This window comes from Ursus americanus, chromosome 1 (genome assembly GCF_024610735.1).
Source record: "Ursus americanus isolate L20-20 chromosome 1, mUrsAme1.1.p, whole genome shotgun sequence".
Taxonomy (NCBI): Eukaryota; Metazoa; Chordata; class Mammalia; order Carnivora; family Ursidae; genus Ursus; species Ursus americanus.
Genome location: NC_142127.1, coordinates 46,524,035 through 46,542,834, shown reverse-complemented (window position 1 = coordinate 46,542,834; position 18,800 = coordinate 46,524,035). Strand labels below are relative to the sequence as shown.

The window sequence follows — 18,800 nt, the reverse complement described above, 5'->3', positions numbered from 1 at the left end:
TAGGATTTTATGGTGGCAGGAAGCCTGTTTGAGGTCAGACATCTAGTCCTTGGCCCTTATTTTATAGCTGAGAAAGCATAGACATGCAGAGGTTAAGTGGCTCATGCAAGGTTATAGAACTGGTTAGAGGCAGAGCCGGGATTCAGTTTAGGTCTTTTTACTCTGTATCAGTCAAGGTAGTAAAACAACTTGAGACGAATTGTGAGGACTGGTTGAATGATAAAAGGCAAGTTAGGAACAATAATTTGTCAGAAGGTGAATAGAATAAGGGGAACAGGAAAGGGGACTAGGATAACTAGTATTATGTAACATGTTATAGTTGATAAGCCATTTTCATATACACTATTTGTTCTTCCAGCAAACTTTTGAAACCGGTATTATCCCCATTTTGTAAGTGGGAAAATAGGTTCGGAGAATGACTTGCTCATGGTTGCACACCTGGTCAGTGACAGAGCCAAGTCTTGACCCGAAATCTCTGTTTTTCTACTCCAGCAGGAAGTTCTACTCATGTCCAGGGATTCGCAGGAGTTGGGAGGGGCTGTGGAGTAGAGGCATTTGTGGTTGATGATCTGTATTTAAGGAAATAGGTTGCAGGTGAAAAAGGCAGGAAAGATCCCTACTGGATCCCGCCTTCCTCTGCCTCCTGATGTTTCAGGTGCCCAGCCTTTGTGCATCACCAAATCCCAGTGGGTACCCACAATGGCTCAGCTTGTGGGATGCTCCTTTAAGATGGCCGACCCTTCCTCTTTGGACTTACTGCAGCTTATACCACCTGTTCATAGGACCCACCCTACAACTGAGGTTTTCTATTTGAAACATTTGGCTCTCCAACTGGGATGGGAATTAGGCATCATTCCAACCTTCACATAGAGCTGCTGTGTGGCCAAATAGGACATGCCATGTGTAAAGACCTAGTTTGGAAATTTCCAGAAAGAAAGGGTCGTGGGAATCAAGGGATGTCATGATTTTATTCATTTTTTTGTGGTTTTGTTTTAAAGGGCCTACCCAATGCTAACGAAGACTATAGAGAAGCTTCTTGCGCTGTGAACCTCGTTTTAAGATTAAGGTAAATAATACTGTTTATTTTGTACTGCTTTTGCTATAGTATAATATTCTTATTTCCTTCACTAAGTTTTCATAATATTAGCATAAAATAAAATTGTTAACTTATTTGATTTCGCCAAACAGCTAGTGTGTAAGCTGTATTCCCAGGACTAATTGCTCTTTTCTAATTGCTTACTACAGAAAAATAAGAAAGACAGCACCAGATGACTGTGTCTGCAGGCTCAGTGTACCCTTCATTAAGTTTTTTTTTTTCCCTTTCCTTTTCTTTCTTGGGCTTTTTTTCCCTTTTTTTTTTTTTAATTTTTTTACAATGTAAGATCACAGTAAGAGATTTTTAATGAGTTTCTTTCACACTTCGGCAGTCAGTCTGACAGAAATAAACCATGCTTGTACTACAAGTTGCCTGTTCAGAACATTTTTCAGTGGCAGGTTTGATCAGCTACTGTGGAGAAATGACAGATGTATTTTGAAAGAACCCTCAGTCTTCTAGGAAATGGATACAAATATGGTTCCTGACCGTGTCGACTTTGTATCTAGTGAATGAAAGTTCTTTCTGTTTCATGGATTCCTATACCGTAAGGTCCATCTTGATGTGTGTTCTTTGTTAAGAATATGGTGTCTGAAGACATACTTGCTTCCGCTTAATTATAAACAGCTTCACTCACCAGGTCAGTCAGGATACTGTCACATTTTTGAAGGTGTTTTAAAATAAGTTACGCATATGTTCTCCTTTGACAATTAAACAAATAAAACACATGGCTGATGGACCATTTTCAGAGCCATGGCTATAAAAAGCGGATTCATTTTCAAGGTTAGTTTCCAGCCGTCTGAGTTAGTTTAGTCTGTCAGGGCAGATAATCGTCGCCATAATCACCCGTTATTTCTGATGGTCATTTACAATCTGCGGTGTGTTTTCACATGCTTACCAGGGGAACTGCACGGCAAGCTTTGCTGTGATTTAATTCAGAGGTGATTTCCCAGTCAAGAAGTGAAATTATTGCGAGACTATTTTCCTTATATTTGAAAGTAGCCTTGATTATGATTCATAATTATGCATATTTAGTGATCGCCAAAGAATGAAATAGCCCATTCCTTTGTTTGACTTTGGAACCAGATACTACTTTTATTTGTTCACTTGTTCATCTATTCATTGCACCAACGTTTATGATAAAACCGCTGTGCCGGGCTCTGCGTTCGCTCCTGAGATATAGTCACGAGCGAGACCGTGGAGGTTAGCGGCCAGCCCACTTGAGTGCGCGTTATTGGGAGTGACCTTTAGAGTCCCAGCATCCAGTCTCCTACTTGATAGATGCAGGAATTTTTTCTTCAGTGGTGTGCTAGATATCCACCTCACCTCTGTGCATACTTGAGCGCTTTTTCCGTGATTCCCTCCTCTGATACTAAAACGCTTTGTTACGGTTCACCTTCTTCCTTGAGATTCAATTGATCTTCCGATCTGGGGTCCAATTCTGACCCTTAGAGCCAGATGCCAGGTTCTCTGGATTGAATTCTCCTGGAGAGTATTCAAATGCATACGTAGTCTTTAGCGTTACCTCCCGAGACTGTTTTGCTTCAGGTACTAGAACAGTGTAGAAGAAGTGCACCCCCTTGTTTTTCTGAGAGCCATTTGTAGTTTCCTAGGACTCGCTCCTTTTTCCTGGGAAAGACAGTACAAGTAGCCTTGCTTCTCATCATATGGTTCTATATCCTCACAGTCCTTCATTGACATGTAGTCTGCCCCTGCTTTTGTTACCTTGTTCCTCATGGGCCCAGGTGGTTTCTTCCTGAGTTTGTGACTTAGACCCCTGATCCTACATATCTTCCACCTTCAAATAAGCTAAGAAACAGTGCATAGTGTCCGTCTATCTGTACATACACACATACACACTTTATTTTGAAAATCACAAGGAATATTAATGTATTAAAAGTTCTAAGATGTTCTGCAGGAAAGGAATGTAAGTTGGTTTACTCTAAAACCTCAGAACTGTCTTCATGGAGTCGTTTTCCAGTTTAATGTTGTAGCACCCATATTTAAATGGAAGCCTCCAGATGTGGCCTTAGCAGACTAGAATACAATAGTGATATTATGTGATTTTTTTTTCTTTTCTTTTTACACTCTGTATTTCTCTTAAAGCAGCCTAAATTTCCATTGCCTTTTGAAATAGCCATGCACTTTGGTGACCAATCTAGCATGACCTAACAGCCAAACAAAGCCTCTGATTTTGTTATTTCCACTTGAAGGGCTATCAAGCCTAATTTGAACTGCAACTTGTGCTTTAAACCTCATTCTGTATGTCTTAACATTTGTCACTATAAGAATGAACCTGTTGGGTTTGACCCATTGCTTGCCTCCCCCCACCCCGCCACCCCACTTGCCCGTACTTCACTCATGATTGTCAGTGTGGCATATTAGTTAAAATGTTTGGCTATATGTCAGTTGCCCCTCTGATGAACCTGTCTTTTACATCTTTATCTACAACATGGATTTCACATGTTCCACAGTTCAAGTAGTACAGAGGCTTCTGGCATCTGTTAGAAACCAATCACTTTCTGCATGGCTTTTAATAATCAGTATTTTTTGGTTTAGTTGCTCAACTAGAAACAAATCTTATTGGGGTGCCTGGGTGGCACGGCGGTTGAGCGTCTGCCTTCGGCTCAGGGCGTGATCCCAGCGTTCTGGGATCGAGCCCCACATCAGGCTCCTCTGCTGTGAGCCTGCTTCTTCCTCTCCCACTCCTCCTGATTGTGTTCCGTCTCTCACTGGCTGTCTCTATCTCCGTCGAATAAATAAATAAATAAATAAATAAATAAATAAATAAATAAAATCTTTGGGGAAAAAAAAAAGAAACAAATCTTATTGACTTTACTGCTTTTTAGTGGACATTTAGCTAACTACTCCCAGGGATACCATAAAAGGATCCATTAAAAATGTTACTGAAATTGACATATCAATGATTTTTTTCTGAATCTAACCACCTAGAAACATTTCCAAAAAATAGAAGTGAATTTTTATATGACTTGGTGAATATATGTTCATGCCTGATTGTATGCATTTTTTCCCTGATTAAATGTATACAAGGTATTCATTTAAACCAGCTTTTTTTCATATTTGAGAACTCCTGAATCTCCCAAAACTGTATAGTTGTTTTCCTCTAAGGGCAATCCTTGTACTTTGAGAAATAACCTTTAAAAATGAAAAGTTAAATGCTTTTAAGTTTTTGTGGCCGCCCTGTGCTGACATAAACATAAGCAGCAAATCTATTCATTCACTCTGTATTTATTGAGCACCTGCTATGTGCATGGCGCTGTTCTAGGTGCTGTGATGCAACAGTGGAAAAACACAAAAGATGAATTTAAATTTCTTGCCTTCTAGGAACTTAACATTCTAGAGGCAGGGAGAGGAAATATTCAAATATTCATATTACTTACATGATAAATCAGGTTCTCTGTTGGCAAAATCTACATCAGGAGCATAGAAAGTGTGGGGGTGCTGTTCCATATTAAAGAAGGCATAGTAGATTTCTATTGTTGTGTAATAAGTTAGCACAAATTTCGGGGCTTACGACAGCAGCCATTTATTCTCTCCATGTCTGTAGGTCAGAAGTCTGGGCACAGCTTAGATGGGCTCTCTGCTGTGTCTCACAACACTGCAATTAAGGCATGCCCATCTGGAGCTTGAGGTCTCCTTCCAGCTAATTTGAGTGTTGGCAGAATTCAGTTCCTGGCAGTTGTGGACTGAGGTCTTTGGCTCTTACAGGCCACCTGCCGCACACACAGTTCACAATAGGACTTTGCCTTCTTTTCAAGGGTAGGAGGAAACCATCTCCCCTCCCCTTCAAGGGCTCAATCCCTCTGTTAAAGATTTCTCACTGGATTAAGCTAGTTCCCTCTACATTAATCTCCCTTTTTATTAAGTCAAAATCAACTGCTTTGGAACTTCAATTACATCTAAAAAATCCCTTTACCTTTGCTGTATCAAGTAACCTAATCATGGGAGTGACAGCCCATCATATTTAAAGGTCTCGTTCACACCCAGGGGAGAGGATTACTCAGGGCATGCGCACCAGGGGACAGCGGTATAGGAGACCATCAAAGAATTCTTCCTACCACAGAAGGGCTCTCTAAGTAAAGAAGTATTTGAGCAGACACCTGACAGATGTGAAGAATCAAGCCATGAGATTGTTTGCAGCAAAAGAGTTCCAGGCAGAGCAAACAGTGATTGCAAAGATTCTGAGCAGGAAGCATGTTATAACCAATTATAAAAACAGCCAGGGAAACAGTGTGACCAAAGGGATAGGAGATCAGGTCAGAGAGTTAGCAGGGGCTGAATCCTGTAGGGCCATGTAGTCTGTGGTGTGGACTTTGGACTTCACTGTTAGTGGGTAGAAAACCATTGGAAATTTGTGAGCATATCTGAGTTACATTTTAAAACCACTGTGATTGAATTACGGAGAATGGACCATCCAGGGGCCATTTAGGGTGGAAGCACAGAGCATTGGCAGGCTACTGCAGCCACGCAGAGAGCTAGGATGCGATCTGGACCAGGCCAGGGAGTAATGGAGGTGGCAAGTAATTATTGAATTCTGGATAGAGAAGAGAACTCCAGGATTACTCAAGGTTTGGGCCTGAAGATAGGGATGAATGGTAGCGAAGAGAGTTGGAGGTCCAGGTTTTGGCGGAATCAAGAATTCAATTCCAGAAGTCCAGGTTTGGGCGGAATTAAGAATTCAATTCCAGAAGTAGTAAGCTTGGGTTATCTAGTGGACGACGTGTATGTGATGTCAAGTAGGCATTTGGGTGCACACGTTTAGATTTCATAGGAGATCTAGTTCTGGGCTAGAGATAATAATTTGAGAATTATTGGCGCATATGGTATTTAAAGCTATGAGATTAAATGAAATCACCTAGGAGGGAGTGAAGACAAGGCATCTGGCACACTCTCAGGTGCTCCATGGATGCAGAGCAGTCAACAGATTGCTGAGGAGAGGCTGGTGAGGTAGAGGAGAGAATGGCGGTCCTGTAAACCAAACAGGAAATGTCTCAAGAAAGGAGGAGTAAAAAGCTGCAGCAATTGCTATTAATAGATCAAGTACAATGGGAACTAAGAATTCACATTGTATTTGGCAAAATGCAGCGCATTCTTGACCTTGGCAAGAATTGTTCTGGTGGAATGTTGGGGACAGAATCCTGGCTGAACTGGATTTGGGACAGAGTGGCAAGAGAGAACACAAGAGAGTAGGAATAGATTACTCGTTTGTCCAGATAACTTAACAGATGGTTAGTATCCGGGGAGCAGAGAAATGGAGTGAAGGGAGTCCTTTTTAAAAAGGCATTGTGTATCAGTTAATGGGAGGGAAACCTGGAATGAGGGAGGGGATATGGTAAGACTGGTGTCCTCAGATGGGTGGGACGGGATGATACCCAAGCATACACGTAGATGTCAGCCTTAGAAGAGTGGAGAGGTCCCCTGTTGGACGCGCAGCCACCATGATGGAAGGGCGGGCGGGCTGACGTGCAAGGAGATGGATGGGTTTGGATATGGGAAGGCGGAAGTCCTCTTCTGTTGTTTATATTTTCTCAGTAGAATAGTGTGATCAGTTGAAAGTGAGGAAGGGAAAGATGTTGGAGGTTTGAGAGTTGGAGATAAGTGTGTAGGAGAGCTGTAGAGTACATTCAGGGAAATGTGGTAGGATGAACATGTTGGCCCGGCGATCCCTTGAGGCCAGTGATTGTGACTGTGAAGGTGGGGCAGGTAGCTTGATCCCTGAAATGGACTTACCTTGATGTCCCAGCATAGAGATCTGTGTGTGTGTGTGTGTGTGTGTGTGTGTGTGTGTGTGTGTGTGTGTGTGAGAGAGAGAGAGATTGTATTTGACACAGAAACACAACATTTAAAAACATTTGTAGAGGAGTCTATGAGCACACCTATGGGCCCCAGTTTTGGAATCACTGGAAACAAATGTGGGTCATGGAAGTGCCCTCCGTGGTCTCTGTGTGCAAGGTGGCAGTCACTTGACCTCTCTGGCCACCAGCACTCCCTCGCAGGGTGAGTGCTTCCTTCTCTTAGAAACCTCCAAAGTTACATGCTCCTCGAGAATCAAAGCCCTGCCACCCAGTGTTGGTTCTGCCATATGATTTCTTCATTGCCCATTTGGTGTTTGAAATTTATTTGAGATCACTTGTTCCCTCTCTGGGCCCAGGTAAACTACCTCCTAAACCAGCCCATGTGAGAGGGAGCTGGATGATTGTTCTGGGCAGTGTTCATCAGATTAGAGAATCCATGCCTCCTCCTTTTATAAATCTTTCTCATTCCTTCCCATCAGTATTCTGTGTGTGTGTGTGTGTGTGTGTGTGTGTGTATACACACACATATGTACACACAAAAATAGACCCTTGCTCTGTCTTTGGGATCCGCTGGTCTAGCCAGTGTGTGATGCGTATTGGGAAATAGTGTGCTTGTCCTTCTTACTCCCTGCGGCCATCTGGGCATAACATTTATGTGTATTGTGCTCTACCAGCTAGTGGGGAGAGACTTGAGTTCAAGCAGGCCTTTCATCAGTCCTTAACTAATGCTATATGGGTAGCTGCCCACTTACGTCTTGGAAAAGGTCATTCTGACTTTCTTTTTGACATAGCATTTTATAGTCTTACCTGCTGGGAATATGGCTTCCTTCTCCCTCCTCTCACCCCCAGCCCCAAGATGCTAGGTAAGCCTCCCCTTCATTCTGTAAATAGGAAACTCAGAAATATTTTACTTTTCAAAATGCCACGTTCTGTAAGAAAAGACAAATACATAGTAGCTACAATCATATATTTGTTTCTCTGTTCATTTCTGGCAATCATAGGCAAAAGACTGAAGAGGCAAAGGCTAATTTCTTCCTTGCAAAAATACACCGTTGCTTTACCTTGTTCTCAATACTGACCTGCCAATGTGAGGCTGGAGACAAAGCGTTAGACCTTTGGTCTTGATGTTAAATGCTGGAGGTAGTTTAGAAAGTAGATTTTTCTCTTGAGTACTTTTATGCAAATGTTTTCTTGCTGATTGTACATATGGTAATGTCATCTGTGTTATCAAAAAACTTGAGTATCAAGGTGCAGCATAAGGAAATCCTCTTAAACACATCTCAGAGAAAGCTTGTTAAGTGGGCCATCTCATGATTTATATGCCGTCAAGAGATACTACTATAATTTCTGTTTAAGTGGAACATTGTACAAATATTTTGCCATTAGTATATTTTTCATAAAATAGAATAGTCATGTATTTGACATAAAGCATATGTTTTTGAGAACTGGGCTCAGTGATTTGGAAAAATGATAATCTTATCAGTTAAATTGTTAATTCCTTTGTGTAGATGCTGTTCGTACTCTGACAGTTCAGCCCTATGGATTATAGTTAAAGTTTTGCTGAAGGCAACTGTCGCAGTTGCTGTACACAGATGTTCTGGAATGGGCAGCCCATCGATGTGCTCATAATGAATTTACCTTGTTTTTAGGTAGCAGTATCATTATAACTTGATGGACCAATTAAAGACCCAACAAAACTACTTTCCTGCTTGTAGGAAAAGATCTCTAGGATAGGATATTTGTTTTAATAAAAATCCTTTAGTATGACAATATTGCCTCATTTGACTTATTTTAATTTCTCTATTAAAAGGTGAACTTAAGCTATTGGTATAGACTTAGTAAATCCTAATTTCGTAAAGAAAGCTGAAGCTGATAAAAACAATGTTGATCACTGTTTTAGCATCAGTGTGTCTGAATTTTAATTCCACATTATCATTATTCAAGAGGAATTAGAATTCTTAAATGGTTCTCTAGCCTGTAAAATTGAGTTAATTGCATAATTTTTACTAGTCAAGTGGTTGGGAAGCTTGATTAATTTTTCCCCCAAAGGTTAAATAGTATGGGTATAGTTGTGGCAGTGCTTTAGGTACATTTTTTCCCCCAACACACTGATTATTTATGGCCTTCTTTGTGCAAGGCTTTGTTTAAAATCTAAAGATGAATAAGACAGGGTTTCTGCACTCACAGAGCTTACTGTGTAGGCTGAGAGATCAGACCCCGCTCAAATGACTCTAACACAAGGTAGAAAGTGATAAAGGCAATAAGAAGACAGACGAAAAGAAGAGCTATGGGTAGTTAAAGGAAGCCGAGAACCATTTTGTCTGAATGTTATCTTTGGGTTACTTGTTCCAGTGGTAACCAGTGTTTGTTTATTTTTTTAACATCTAAATTTTGAGAGGAGTAATGGTTAGGTTGATTCTGGGGGTGATGTCGGGCTGTGGTGTTTGGGAAGGGCCTTATCAGACTCAAATTATTTCTGACAACACCACACTTACGGTGTAGTAGAGTGGTATGTATTATTACATGGGCACCAAGTTATGAGAAATACAGTTCTTTAATATGAAAACTATTTTGGCATTTTACTTAATTTTTTAGAATGTTCTCTTTTGGTTAATTCCTTTCCTCTGAAAATTGGAGTCATTGCTGCACATCTCGGCTTTATTGTCAGTGAGATCCTTCAAAAAGAGAAAGATCCTACTACGTGCCAGGCACTGAATAAGCGCTGTTTGTGCTTTGTCTTCTTTATCATAAAACCTCCACGAGGTCAATCCTGTTGTTACTGACATTTCACAGATGAAGAGATTAAGGTGCAAAGTCATGGGGGTGACTTGTTCAGTACTACACAGCGCAGAAGAGGCTGACCGGGTCTTGAACTTAGGACTGTTTAACACGCTGGTCTTGGCTCTTCTCCACTTGACCCCATGGCCGTACTCCATTCAGTTCCGTTTGGAGTGCAGTAAGGAACTCGTGTGCACTTGGGAGGTTACATTCACCTGTCCACCTTAAGATGTCATGTAAATATTTCTTTTTGAAAGATTTGTTTCAGAGCGAGAGCAAGCGAGCATGGAGAGGGGCAGAGGGAGATAGAAACTTAGCAAACTCCTCGAGCTGAGCTCAGAGCCTGATGTGGGGCTTGATCTCCCAACCCTGAAAATCATGCCCAGAGCTGAAACCAAGAGTTGTTGCTTAACTGACTGTACCACCCAGGGGCCGCTCATGTAAATATTTTTTTAGCAATGTTTCCTGATGAACTCCTCATTAAATATTGTGGCAGGAATACCTGAAAATATTTTAGAGATGATGCAAATAGCAGTTTTATATCTTTAAAAGCACTGTCACGTCACATGCCTGATTTCATTTTTCCTTTCATCCTGTGTTTGCTGCCCACAGATGAAAAAGAGAGATGGGCGATATTAAGTAACTTTTCTGTGGTCATGGAGCTAGTACACACAGACTGGAGCCTGGGTCTTCCGGTTTTCGTCCAGTGGCATGGATAGGGAGTTGGCATAAGGACAGGTGATGTGGGGTGGTGGAGAGTGTAGGCCTTTTGTGTATATGAAATCCTTCTGGTAAACATCCTAAAGGAAGGAAGATTTATATTAAAAATTTGGTTAAGTAAGGAAAGCAAAATAGAAGAATTAAAAACCATTCATGGTGAGATAAAGTTACTTTTTCTGACAGTGGAGCAAGATGTTTGTGAGTAGAAAGACTTTCAGCAATAGGGAATGTAAAGAGTTCTTTGTTTTGAGGTGGTAAATGGTTATCTTAGAAATTTAGGAAATCACAAGAAAATAAACAAAAGCATTCACAATCTTACTACTCAGGGATACATCATTATTAACTTCTCTGTAAATATTCTGGTCTTTTTTCTGCACTTACAGTAATGTAGACTTAAAATATTTCTACAATAACATTTTTAAAATTTAGTTTCACGTAACACAGTGTTTTTATAATCTGCTTTATTTGGTAACATCTTTGTTATTGTTTCGTGTCAAGGAAGATAGATCTACACAATCCTTTTAAGTGGCTGCCTTATATTTTGAATGAATGTGCCAAAACCTATTACTTAAAATGTGTTATTTGACATTTACAGAGTTCCCAGTTTTTTGATATGGCAACATAGAAAATCTTCTATGTGCAAAAATGATGTTTGAAAACTGCCTAATAGAAAAAGTCTCTTCCAGCATTGAATTTTGACCTTGGTGGTATGCCCTCAGACTTGGAGAAACCTGGAGATTCAAAACCGAGTAAGCCTGGTATCAAAGCACGTGGGGATTAGAGGGGCTGGTTGTGGCTCTTGGTTCAGCAGAGGATGTCCCTATCTATGTAGCCGCCAACACTGCTTTCTCACTCTGTTAGGGCTGAGTGCTTAGGGCAGGGTTTTAACTAAGGCTCTGCACCGAGAAGCCACACAGACGAATGATTCCTGAGTATAATGTGCTCACCAGCGATAGAACACAAATGTAGGCTTCCATCTTGCAACTGTTCTTTTGAATTCTTCCTTCTAGTGCATATTCTTTAAGAAATGCTCTCTTGGCTGTTGGCTGTGAGCCAGGGTTAAAGGAAGTGACATCTGTGGGACTAACAGTTGGAGGAGATGACAAATTGCCTTTATGCTTTTAGAGCCTTACGCAGTGTCCGGCATGTGATAGACCCTTAATGAATATGTGTTACACAAGTGCCAACTGAGTGTTTCTTAACTAAAGGTGGGTCTCAGGGGGCACCTGGGTGGCTCATTCGGTTAAGTGTCTGCCTTCGGCTCAGGTCATGATCCCAGGACCCTGGGATTGAGAGCCTGCATCTGGCTCCCTGCTCAGCACGGAGCCTACTTCTCCCTCTCTTCCCATTCTTGCTCTCTCTTGCTATCTCTGTCTCTCAAATAAATAAAATCTTTAAAAAAATTAATAAAAGTAAAGGCAGCTCTCACAAACTTTTAATATCAATCTGCCTCACAAGATTTTTTTTTTTTTTTGCAGCTCTTTTTTTTTTGATGGTATAGCAGAAATGGGTACCAAAAATACTTCTTTACTAGGTTTTCTCTATAAAAGTTCCCAAGCAAGGAAATACTTTGAATATAATCTCTATATTTTATTTTAGTTTTTAAAAAATTTATTTATTTATTTGACAGAGAGGCGGCAAGAGAGGGAACACAAGCAGGGGGAGTGGGAGAGGGAGAAGCAGGCTTCCCACCTAGCAGGGAGCCTGATGCGGGGCTCGATCCCAGAACTCTGGAATCATGACCTGAGCCGAAGGCAGACGCTTAACAACTGAGCCACCCAGGCGCCGCTCTGTATTTTATTTTTAAGAGTATACATGGGCTCCGTGCTCTGAGAACTGCAGGGCAGTGCCTGTGGTAGAGGTACAAGGGAAGCCCTGCTGGCCGAGGACCCTGACAGGAGTATGCCCTTTCTTCCTGTACACACAGTTTGGGTTACTTCTGGCGTTGCCCGTGGGATCCATTGGCTGTCCCTGCCTCTGGGTCTCAGGGACAAGTCTCAATGTGTGAGTTTTGAACTGTCTGTGTGATATGCTGCTTCGTCCAGACCCCTCTCTAGTGGATGTTCCCTGGTTAAAAAAAAAAACCAAAAACCAAAAAACCAAAAAAAAAACAAAAAAAACAAAACCCACGAGTCTTCCTGGCTCCTGTAGACAGCCTAAAGGTAGAAGCTGTGTGCGTGTGTGGAGCTTACCCATAACTATAGCTCTGATGCAGAACATTTTCAGGGGAGCTCGTCTCTAACCTCAGAGAAGTGCAGTGGATTGTGCCATGTCCCATGTCCCATCACTGACCATGCCAGGAGTAGGACCCCACTATTAACCTGCCGGGGCTGGGGGGAGGGGTGCTTCCTTCCTCTCCTCTCTCTCCTCGTAAGTTCCTCAGTACTCTGGCCAGCAGTCCGTCCTCCTCGCTGGGCCAATTGCTTGGTCCCATTTTGGAGACTTTCATATCTTCCCTGAACTCTTGCTTCTTTCTCATGAGCTTTTTAATGTCATTGAACAGGTAGGCAAGGAGAGAAAATGTCTCAAATGTAGCGGGTACCTTAAAAAGCTTTGGTGGCATTTAAGTCAACGTTAATTACCTGATACCCTGGCTGAAATTTTAACAAATGCTTTAGTATTTTAAGTTATCCTTTCTGTCACTATGCAGAGGCTGTCTCCCCTCTCCTTTTTTATATTCCGCCTTTCCTAGCTGCTGATGAGGTAACCTGCTGCTCTTCGCATTCTAAAAATTCTCCTCTCCAGTGTTCTCGGGGAAGGTTGTCTCTTAGGACTTGTCCTCTTGATCAGAGCTGAATAATTCTGAGGGCTGTTTGCAAAGTTATTTCAGGTCTCAGTTACCATATCCCTGGAGATAATGAGCGGTAAGATTTCTTCCTGGAAATGTTGGGTCTTGGAAAGGTAACAAGCATATTTCAGCTTGGGAGCTTTCTTCATCTTAACTTTTCTTTCCCCATCGAAACCAGACTCCCTAGAATATACTTTCAACTTTATTTTGCAATTCCCAGAGTGGTGGAAAACTTTGTTCTCCTTGGTAAAACTCCTACAGTTGCTAACTGGTCGTGCAGTGGGAAATCTCTGCTGCCCAATGAATTTCGCTGGTTGGTCTTTGTATTAGTTATCTACTGCTGCTGTAACAGATTACCACAAACCTAGTGGCTGAAATGAGGACCAATTTATGATTTTATGGTTCGGGAAGTGAGCAGTCTAACATGGGTCTCAGTCTAAAATCAAGGTGTCCTCAGGGCTGTGTCTTCCTTTCTGGAGGCTCAAGAGGAGATTCTGTTTCTTTGACTTTTTTATGAATTTATTTCTTTTAAAGCATTTTTAGGTTCACAGAAAGATGAGGGGGAAGATACGGAAGTTTCCTTTACCTCTTGACCCCACATATGCATCACCTCCTCCACTATCAACATCCTCCAACAGAGTGGTGTGTTTGTGACAGTCTGAGCCTCCATTGACACGTCCTTATCACCCCAAATCCATAGCTTACATTATGTTTCACTTGTGGTGCTGTACATTCTATGGAGCTGAACAAATTTATAGTGCCATGTACTACTGTTATGACTCTTGGTTTTGGCTCATGTGGTGATCTCAGGGTTGTGAGATCAAGCCCTGTGTTGGGCTCTGCTCAGCATGGAGTATTTTCATTACCCTAAAATCCTCTGGGCTCTGCCTGTCTCCTCTCCCACACTTCTGGCAACACCTGATCTTTTTACTGTCTCCCTAGTTTTGCTTTTCCCAGAATGTCCTATGTTTGGAATCATACAGGACATAGCCTTTTCAGATTACATTCTTTTTAGCTATGAGTAATACACATTGTATGTTCCACTATGTTCCGTACACATTGTTTGTTTACCCATTCACCTACTGAAGGACATCTTGGTTGCTTTCAAGCTTTGGCAGTTATGAATAATGCTGTTATAAATATCCACATGCGGGCTTTTGTGTAGAAATAAGTTTTCAGTTCTTTTGGATGATACAAAGAAGCGTAATTGCTGGACTGTATGGTGAAATTAGAGTTAGTTTTTATTTAAAAAAAAAAAAAAAAAGCCAAACTGCTTTCCAAAGTGGTTATACCATCATGCATACCCACTAGAGTTCCTCTTGCCTCATATCCTCACCAGCATTTTGGCCATTAGAATAGGTATATGGTGGTATCTTGCTTCAATTTTCATTTCTCTGATGACATTTGTGTGGGACATCTTTTTATATGCTATTTGCTATCAGTATATCTTCCTTGGTGAGGTTTTGGTCCATTTTTCTTTTTCTTTTTTCTTTCTTATTGTTGAGTTTCAAGAGTTGTTTGTATATTTTGGACAACGGTCCTAAATCACTTATGTCTTTTGCAAACGTTTCATTCTCTTGACATTGTCATTTACAGAGCAGAAGTTTTTGAGTTTAATGAAATCTAGCTTATCAATTATTTCTTTCATGAATTGTGCCTTTGCTGTTGTATCTAAAAAGGCATCATTGTACCCAAGATCATCTGTGTTTTCTCCTAGGAATTTAATAGTTTTGCATTTTGCATTTTGCATTTAGGTCTGATCCATTTTTTGAGTTAATTTTTGGGAAGGATGTAAGGCCCATGTCTAGATTCACTTTTTTTGCATATGGATGTCCAGTTGTTCCAGCACCATTTGTTGAAAAGATCTGTGCTCCTTTGTCAAAAATCAGTTGACCATATTTATAGAGTATACTTCTCGGCTCTCTATTCTGTTCCATTAGTCTATTTTTCTGTTCTTGCACGACTACCACAATGTCTTGATTACTGTGGTTTTTGCTTTTTTGGGGGGTTGATGGGGGCAGAGGGAGAGGGAGATAGTGTTAAGCAGACTTCATGCTGAGCAGGGAGCCTGATGCTGGGCTCAGTCTCACAACCCTGAGATCACAACCTGAGCCAAAACCACACTTAACCGACTATGCCAGCCAGGCACCCCTTAATTACTGTAGTTTTGTAGGAGATCTTGAGGTTGGGTAATGTCAGTCCCTCAACTTTATTGTTCTTCAATTTTGTGTTGGCTCTTCTGGGTCTTTTGCCTCCATATAAATTTTAGAATCAGTTTGCAGATATCTACAAAATAACTTATTGGGGATTTGATTGGTATTACCGATCAAGATGGGCAAAACTGATATTTTGAAAATATGGAGTTTTCATATCCATGAATATTGGATAGCTTTCATTTATTCAGTTCTTCTTTGATTTCTTCTGTCAGTTTTGTAGTTTTCCTCATATGGATCTTGCACATATTTTGTTAGATTTATACCTGAGTGTCTATTTTTAGGCAGTGCTAATGTAAATGGTGTTGTTTTTAATGTCCAGTTCTGTCTTATTGCTGGTATATGGAAAAGCAATTGACTTTCATATATTAATCTTGTATCCCTTAACTTTGCTATTGGCTGTCTTTATACCAATAATTACCTATTGGTTGTCTTTTCTTTTGGATTTTCTACATAGATGATCATGTCATCTGTGAAGAAAAAGTTTTTTTTTTTTAAAGACAAAGTTTTATTCTTCCCCAATCTGTATACCTTTTATTTCCTTTTCTCATTGAATTAGCTAGCACTTCCAGTTTGATGTTGAAAAGAAGTGGTGAGAAGGGACGTCCTTGCCTGATACCTGATCTTAGCGAGAAAGCTGAGTTTCTCACCGTTAAGTATGATTTAGCTTTAGGTTCTTCATAGATATTCTTGATCAAGTTCAGGAAGTTCCTCTCTATTCCTAGTTTACTGAGTGTTTTTATCATGAATGGGTGTTGGATTTTGTCAAATGATTTTTCTACATTTATTGATATCATCATGTGGTTTTTCATTTTAGCTTTTTGATTTGATGAATTATATTAATTGATTTTCAAATGTTGAGCCAACCTTGAAGCAAGGATAAATCCCACTTGGTCATGGAATATAATTGTTTTTGTAAATTGTTGGATTTACTCTGATAACATTTTGTTGAGAATTTTTGCTTCTTTGTTAATCAGAGATATTGGTCTGTAATTTTCTTGTGAGGTCTTTGGTTTGGGTGTTAGGATAATGCTGGCCTTATAGAATGAGTTAGGAGGTGATCCCTTAGCTTCTATATACTAAAACAGGTTGTAGAGAATTGATATAATTTCTTCCTTGAATGTTTGGTAGAATTTATCAGTGAACTCCTCCAGGACTGGTGCTTTCTGTTAGGGAAGGTAATTACTTATTCAGCTTCTTTAATAGATATAAACCTATTCAGATTGCCTATTTTCTTGTGTAAGTTTTGGCAGATTGCATCTTTCAAGGAATTGGCCCATCTCCTCCTCTAGGTTATTAAATTCATGGGCATGGAGTTTCCGTGTTATTCTTAGGTTATCCTTTTAATGTCTGTGGGCTCTATAGTGCTATCCCTTCTTTCATTTCTGATATCAGTAATTTATGTCCTCTTTTTTTTTTTTTTTTTCTTAGCCTGGCTAGAAGCTTATTAATTTTGATCTTTTCAAACAATCTGCTTTTGGTTTTGTTGATTTTCTCTGTTGATTTCCCATTTTAAATTTCATGTCTGGTTCTGATATTTGCTCTGTCTCTTCAAATTATGTTTTTTTCTTTTCTTTTTCTTTTTTTTTTTTTTGCTTTTTGGTATGCCTTGTAATTTTTTTCTTGAAGGCAAACATGATGTACTGGGTAAAAGGAACTGATCTAAATACACCTTTAGTGATGTGGTTGTGAGGTGGGGGAGGGGTAAGTGTTCTATAATCCTATGATTAGGTCTCAGTCTTTTAGTCTGTGCCTCTGGGCTGTGAACAGGAGTTTTGTTTTTGTTTTTGTTTTTTTTCCCTCCGCCTCAGGTGGGACAGGATGGCTAGAGCGGGGCATTGGCTCTTTCCCTTTTCCCAGGTTAGCTAGGCTCTGATAACCCCAGCAAGTTAAGCTCTGGTTAACTAGTTTCCCTTGAGGGCAGGCTTTGTTGAGAATAGAAGGCTCTCTTGCATTTCAGGATGATTCCTTTTTACCTCCCCCTGCTGAAGCCTGAGGGGGTTTTCTCTGATACTGATTGTGGAAAACTCATTAAAGGTCCCGGAGCTCCCTAATTTTGTACTGGGGGCCCTCTTATGATTGTGTTCCCCTGGTGTTTTTGTTTTTAGGATTTTTATTTATGTATTTGAAAGAGAGAGAGAAGAGAGAGTGAGTGAGAGAGATAGCAGGAGCAGAGGGAGGGGGAGAGGCAGACTCCCCTGCTGAGCAGGGAGCCCAGTGCGGTAGGCGAACGCAGGACCCTGGGATCATGGCCGGAGCCAAAGTTAGTCGGTTAACTGACTGAGCCACCCAGGCGCCCCTCCCCCTGGTGTTTTTAACTCTCATGCTTGTCTACGTGGAGGTTCTAGCGATTTGTCAGTTGCAGTTAAGATTTTCCTGCCCCAGCACTGGTTCTCACTGTGGTTTCTCCTTATGAGTCTCTCTGTTGCAGTAAGCCATGACTCTCTATAGTTGCCTTTTTCTGCAATCTTGGGGGCAGTGTTTGCCCTGTGTCTTCTGTCTTACAGATCCAAGAAGAGCTGATTTTTCAGTCCATTCGGCTTTTTACTTGTTATGATGGAGTGGTGACTTCTAAACTCATTGCACTGTGGAACTAAAAATTGAAAATACTCCCTTGCCTTTTCCAGCTTCTAGAGCCTGGCCACATTCCTCCGCTTCTGGCCCCCTGCAGCTGTGTGAGGAGCTAGCAACTTTATATCCCTCTGACCTTGCCTCTGTTATTACATGTCTTTCTCTGACCACAGTGAGGAAGGTTCTGTACTTTTAAGTACCCATGTGATTGAGAATGGGTCCATTTGCGTAATCCAGAATACTCTCGGGTCTTAGTCCTTAAGATAATTACATCTGCAAAGTCCCTTTGGTCCTGTAAACTAACGTGATCATGGGTTCCTGAGATTAGGCCGTGGACATCTTAGGGTGGTGATTATTCTCTCTACTGCATTCGTGAATGGTGGCGATAGTAGAGGAAGATTTTAAGTGTCTCTCTTTAGCTCATGGTGTATAATTTCTGTTCTAACTTCTGTTATGCTTTCTTTCCAGTTCCATGTTTCTTAGTATTACAGGGCCTGCTTCTGTGCCTGCCACATTACTAACATTTAGGCTCCCCAGAAGTTGGGCAGTGAATTTTCATGACCTTGGATTATTATCATGGAATACTTGTTTGGTCCCTGGTATATACAAATGCTACAAAGAGGATGTACATGTATATGAATATTAGTTTTTCTATCTTCATAAATATCAGAGACAATTATATGGAAATATGCAGTTACCTGTTTCATCCCTTTAGCTGTCAGGAGGGATTGATTGAACATGCAAGGTAATTTGTGAAGGTAAGCCTTCCTACAGTATCCTTGAGGTTAAGGTCTGAATCCATGGTTCCTGTATAGGTCCGT

General features: G+C 40.8%; 1 protein-coding gene across 5 annotated transcripts in view; it reads left to right on the top strand.

The window, feature by feature from the left end:
- STK39 (serine/threonine kinase 39) overlaps window positions 1–18,800 on the top strand; it is a 439,620-nt gene that overhangs the window by 330,674 nt on the left and 90,146 nt on the right. For all 5 annotated transcript variants that reach the window (XM_045780401.2, XM_045780409.2, XM_045780437.2 and 2 more), the window contains one exon: window positions 999–1,066. In XM_045780401.2, coding sequence (XP_045636357.1) covers window positions 999–1,066 — 68 coding nt within the window. The remainder of the gene's footprint in view (window positions 1–998; window positions 1,067–18,800) is intronic.